The sequence below is a fragment of the Elephantulus edwardii genome, unplaced genomic scaffold (genome assembly GCF_000299155.1).
Source record: "Elephantulus edwardii isolate Elephantulus edwardi_28Jun2011 unplaced genomic scaffold, EleEdw1.0 scaffold00096, whole genome shotgun sequence".
Taxonomy (NCBI): Eukaryota; Metazoa; Chordata; class Mammalia; order Macroscelidea; family Macroscelididae; genus Elephantulus; species Elephantulus edwardii.
The window spans coordinates 9,021,145-9,026,836 of NW_006399846.1; the positions used below are offsets into that span (position 1 = coordinate 9,021,145).

The following is a 5,692-nucleotide window of genomic DNA, read 5'->3' on the forward strand; positions in this document are numbered from 1 at the left end:
TTAAGTATTATTGTCATGACAGGAGTCCAGAATGAAGGCTGCGCAGTGGAGTGAACTTGGTGGGGGCAGGATTGTATATTTATATATAAATATTTTTATATGCACGAGGGTAACAAACAACAACAACAACAAAAACCCAAGTAGAAAAAGACTTGCTTTAGTGTATGTAACACTGCTTTCCTGCAGTCATCAGAGAGCTCAATCTGCATTATCTCTGAGGTGTGCCTGCACCTGGTTTGCAGTTGTATAAACGGAGTCCTGAGGGGTGACTTGCCCACTGGCACAGTCAGAACAGCAGCTCAGGCTGCTGCCTCGTTAGTAGCTGCCCTGAGCCCCGGAAACACGTGTTCTCCCCTTTGTATCTCTCAGAGGCTGGTGGAGGCTGCTGAGGAGGCTGACCTGTACCATGAATTCAACAAGTCTCTGGTGGTGAGTCCTACTGTGTGCAGAGCTCGTGCTGGGAGGGTTTAATGACTAAGCTCTCACACATACCCCCCCAGTAGGGCCAAGTGTGGGATCCAGAGGGATATGGGGTACATGGAGGCTCAGCACTAGCTTTAAATGTGAGCAGGATTTATGTGAACCTGTAATGACTGTTTTTCAAAAAACTCTCAAGTGTCTGGAGAAGGGATTTATGTACCAGGTTGGAGAGGAAACTACCAAAAACTGGGACAGAAGGCGTAGAGTGACCATCCGATGGTCATGCGACAAACACTTGTCATAATGTCCACACCCAAAGCAATGTGCTAGCTTCTGTGAAGATAAAAAGATGGATGAGTGAGGCATATTTTTGTCTTCAAATCACCCACAGAGCAAATAATTCTAGTCTAAAAAGCAAATAGCAAATACATAAATAGAGTAGGATAAAGAAGTAGAATAGGGCGAAAGAGGCACAGAAATCTTTGCAGGAAGGACTGCCTCGAGCCTGGGCCTCCAACCATGGGAAATTTGGGCAGGTGTAGATGTGAAGACGGGGTATTTGGTGGCTCAGTGGTAGAATTATACCATTCCATGCAGGAAACTCGGCCCAAGTCCCAGCCAAGAGGACTCAAGTGGAACCAAGACCTGTTCATGGGGACTTGGGTGTTGCTCTGTGTTGCTAAACATATTTAAAGGAGGAAAAAAATGTCTAGCAATCCACTCCCGAAAATTAAGTCCATGTAAACCCTACGGATTACAATGGTCTGCCCCTCAATCATGGGGATAACACACATTCTGCGTCTGAAATGTCTTTGTGTCCTCACCCTTTTTACACTCTATCTGGCTCACTTCCCCCTCGCTCTAGTTTGATTATTACAACTCAGTTCTGATCAACGAGAAGGATGAGAACGGCAACTTCGTGGAGCTGGGAGCCGAGTTCCTCCTGGAATCCAACGCACACTTCAGCAACCTGCTGGTGAACACCTCAATCAGCAACGTGCAGCTGCCCACCAATGTGTACAACAAAGGTAGTGCCCGCCATTCCCCCTCCTCTGGCCAGCACTCTCTTCTCAGCTGCAAAGGGTGACAGTAGTAGTGGGTTTCAATTTTTGTCTTCTTGTAGTAGGAACAGATACATATAGCAAAGCATCTGCCAGTTCAACAATGTTTACATGTACAATTCTGTATTGATGGTTTTTTATGATCCACCCCCATTTTTCTGAGAAGTTTTTCAGAGGCACCCAATGTCCTAGATTGGAATAAGAAAAGAAAGAATTCTATACAAGCCTGGGCTGAGAGAAATCTGGACTGGAGGGGTTAGAATGACACTTTTTAAATGAGATGTAGCAAGAACTTGTACTTCAGGAAGTAACAGTACGTGCACATGTTAGATGTTAGGTTTCCATGATGAGTCATCTATGCTTTCACCCGTCAGACCCTGATATTTTAAATGGAGTCTACATGTCTGAAGCCTTGAACCCTGTTTTTGTGGACAACTTCCAGAGAGACCCAACATTAACCTGGCAATATTTTGGCAGCTCGACTGGATTCTTCAGAATCTATCCAGGTAAGGGTATTAGCATTCTCAGGATTTTCTGGGTTTCTTTGATTTATAGACAACAGAGCACTGAAGGTGGTTCTTGGTACACAGATCCCCAGTCAATGACATGACCTCCTGCTAAAAAGTGCCTCCTACCTACCTCCTCAGTAAACAGCTGGCAAAAGAATGAATGAAACCATCAAAACCATGGGAATCAGACAATTAATGCCCACATAGTGTTTCTGTTGTTTAGAAAGCACCATGGAAAACTGTTGTGCAAAGGAGGTTAAAGCAATTCTTTAGCTTGAGAAAAGTATATCCTAATTGAAGAAGGAAGCTACGTGCACTTGACAGTGTTCAACACAATACAGGATATAGCACAGACCATGTGGCTAGGGAGCTCTGGAGGCTACTGGTGAGGACATGCGCTTGAACCAGGAGCACCTTAGTCTTCAAACTGATATCTTTGCGCTTTAACACTTTGGAGAGGTCACTGACAGTAGACTTTTCCAAAGGAATACATTTTTGTTTGTTCCCTGACTGTTGATATCAAGGATGTTGACTGAGTCCAATCAAGATGAGGCCATTAACAATTTCTCTTTCCCATCTATCACAACGTTGCCTATTTATCCAGTGATGAAAAGTTTTGTTTTCTTGATGTTAAGATGTAACCCATACTGAAAGCTATAGTCTTTGAACTTCTGTACCAAATGTTTTAAATCCTCCTCACTATCAGCAAGCAAGGTTGTGTCATCTGCTTAAAGGAGGTTGTTGACGAGTCTTTCTTCAATTCTGATGCCACATTCCCCTTAATATAGTCCTGCTTCTCAAAAGATTTGTTCAGCATACAGATTGAATATCTTTTCTGATTTTAAACCATGTAGTCAGTATTCCCATGACCTGTTCATAGAACAGCTTCTTGGTCTAGGTAAGTTTGTATGAAAACAATTAAGTGTTCTGGAATTCCCATTCTTCTCAATGCCAGTCATAATTTGTTATGATTAACACAGTCAAATGCCTTTGCATAGTCACTAAGACACAAACAGACATTCTTCTGATATTCTCTATTTTCAGGCAAGATCCATCTGACATCAACAATGATATATATCCCAGGTGTCCATGGCTTCTAAAACCACACTAAATTTCTGGCAGTTCTCTGTCAATGTGCTGTTTTAGTAATTTTCAAAGATCTTCAGTAAGATCTTATTTGCACATGGTATTAATGATATTGTTCAGTAATTTCCATTCTGTGGGATCACCTTTTTTGGGAATGGGAACAAATAGGGATCTCATCTAGTTGGTTGGCCTGGTAGCTATCTCCCAAATTTCCTGGCATACCTTAGTGAGCATGTTGACTTCTCTCTTATCTCTCCTTTATTCTTTCTTCTTCAAAATCCATTAAGTCCTGAGCAGTCAATTCCCCTTCTTCATGATCCTGTTCCACATCAGCACCATTAAGTTCTGAATACAGTGCTCTGGCCTGATCTAATACTTAGAGCGTGCTCCCATAACTCAGCATTTATTTCTCTATCCCCTGCATGCCTTTTCCTGCACATTCCTCCCTGGGAAGCTACAATGTTTCATCCTTTTATATAGCAGTGTTTTGAATGGTAAATCATAAACTTGAACTTTTAAGAGTAAATATCTAAGAAAGATAGCATCAGCAAATTATATCCTGTGACACTGTATGCAATATATGTTACATGATTAGTTGTTATGTTATGTTATGTTAGATTATATGTTAATGATAAGTTGCACTGCCCAAAAATATCACCAGGATCATTGTTAACTTAAATACTACCTGTGGACAACCTGTATTTGTTGTTGTTGTTTAATGCCGTCGAGTCGTAGATGACTCATAGCGACCCTATGAATGAACCTGTATTTAGCACAACAAAATATTGACATTAAGTAACATTTTTTTTTACTCTCCTTCTACTTCTCCCCTCCCCTTAAAGTTCTTAGAACTTTTTCATGTTTTCTCTCATCCTGAATTTGTTCCCTTCTATTGATCAGTAATTTTATATATTCACTATGAAATGTACTCCACTAGATGGTACATGATTAAAACAACAACAATATCATTAATAGTTTTCATCCCCACAAGTGAAACACTACTGACGTTTGATATTGATATCACCTGTTTGGATCTAATACTTGTCTATCATTTTATTCACTATTTCTTTGTGCATGACAGGCTGTCTTTCTAAGATCACATTCCTTCTTCTTAAAGTAATTCCTCCAGATATTGTATTACATCAAGTCTTTTGGCTATAAACGGTTGCAATTTGTTGTTTACTTATAAATGTTTTATTTTATCCCAATTTTTAAATGACAGTTTTGCTGGGAGTGTAATTCTAAAGGAACAGTTCTTTTCTCTCAACACATTGAAATATATCCCCACTGTCTTCTGCTTCTTTGATGTTGAGTAAATCTGCTGTCACTTGAATTGTGGTTTCTTTGTAGGTGTTGTGGCTTTTTTTTCTAGCTGCTTTCAAGGCCCTTTTGCTTTTGACATTCAGCCGTTTTACCCTGTGATGCATCTACATATGAGTATTATTTTATTAATTCTGCTTGGGGTATTACTATACTTTGTGGAGTTACGGATTTGTGGTTTTATCAATCTAATTTGTAGACATTATTTAACTATCATGCTTTCCCTTCCCTGTCTCCTATCAGGCATTCATACTGAACCTTTCCAGTCTAGTGTCTATAGTTATCTAAACAAATTCCTCAAATGTATTTTCTCTTTGCATATGAATCCTCAGGGTTTTCCTGACATAAATTTTTTTCATTTCTTACTGTTCTTTTTTTGGAAAGCTGTCTCTTGATTTTCTTCTGTATGTTTCTATTCTTTTCAAACATAGCTACACTACTGTATATTTTGTATTTGACAGAACATCTAAGATCTTCAAAAGACTAAATCTGATCATTCTTTACTCTGTTGCCTTTTGCTCCCAGGAGCTTGCCCATTCTTATTTTTAGTGATGACTTGTCTGTAAGAATTCTGTAGTAATTCTTTTGAAAACATCCTCTTAAGACGATTTTCTTATATTTCCACCAGGGATGCACGATACTCCTATGCCAGGACCATCACTCTTTTCTAAGATTTTGAGCTCATTGTTGCACTACACATCAAATCCCCCACCACCGTGTTGTATCGGAAAGCATCTACAGGATAACCACAGCTTTTACTGCCTACAGTTCTAGATTCAACCCTGACTACTCATATTCCAACCACATGAAGTCAACACATCATTCTCATTGTACTTCCCACCTCTTGATACCCTCTCCCTTCTATATCAAGATCTTGGCTCCTTGCTGCCTCAGTCCCTTCCCCTCAATCCCTTGAGACTCTATTAACATTATTTTGGGTGCACAGACTCTGAAAACCTTCCCTATTCTTGAGTCATTAGCAAACACTCAAAGAACTCCCTTATCTTGATTCTAACGGCTATGGAATAGCAAATCCATTTCCTAGTCATTCATGATACTGGTTTATTGCCACATATTACACTTCAACCTATTCTTTTAAACCCACTATAATAATGGGTGACTGGAATGCAAAAGTTGGAAATAGTGAAGAAGAATCAGTAGTCGGAAAACATGGGCTTGGTGACAGGAATGAGGCTGGAGTTAGAATGATTGAATTTTGTAAAATCAATGACTTATTCATTGCAAATACATTTTATAAGAGACACAAACGCAGGTTATACACATGGACTTCACCTG

General features: G+C 39.8%; 1 protein-coding gene across 1 annotated transcript in view; it reads left to right on the forward strand.

The window, feature by feature from the left end:
- CACNA2D4 (calcium channel, voltage-dependent, alpha 2/delta subunit 4) overlaps positions 1 to 5,692 on the forward strand; it is a 146,747-nt gene that overhangs the window by 10,947 nt on the left and 130,108 nt on the right. Inside the window, exons 5-7 of the mRNA XM_006891375.1 lie at positions 370 to 429; positions 1,286 to 1,448; positions 1,856 to 1,987. Of these exons, the coding sequence (XP_006891437.1) occupies positions 370 to 429; positions 1,286 to 1,448; positions 1,856 to 1,987 (355 nt within the window). The remainder of the gene's footprint in view (positions 1 to 369; positions 430 to 1,285; positions 1,449 to 1,855; positions 1,988 to 5,692) is intronic.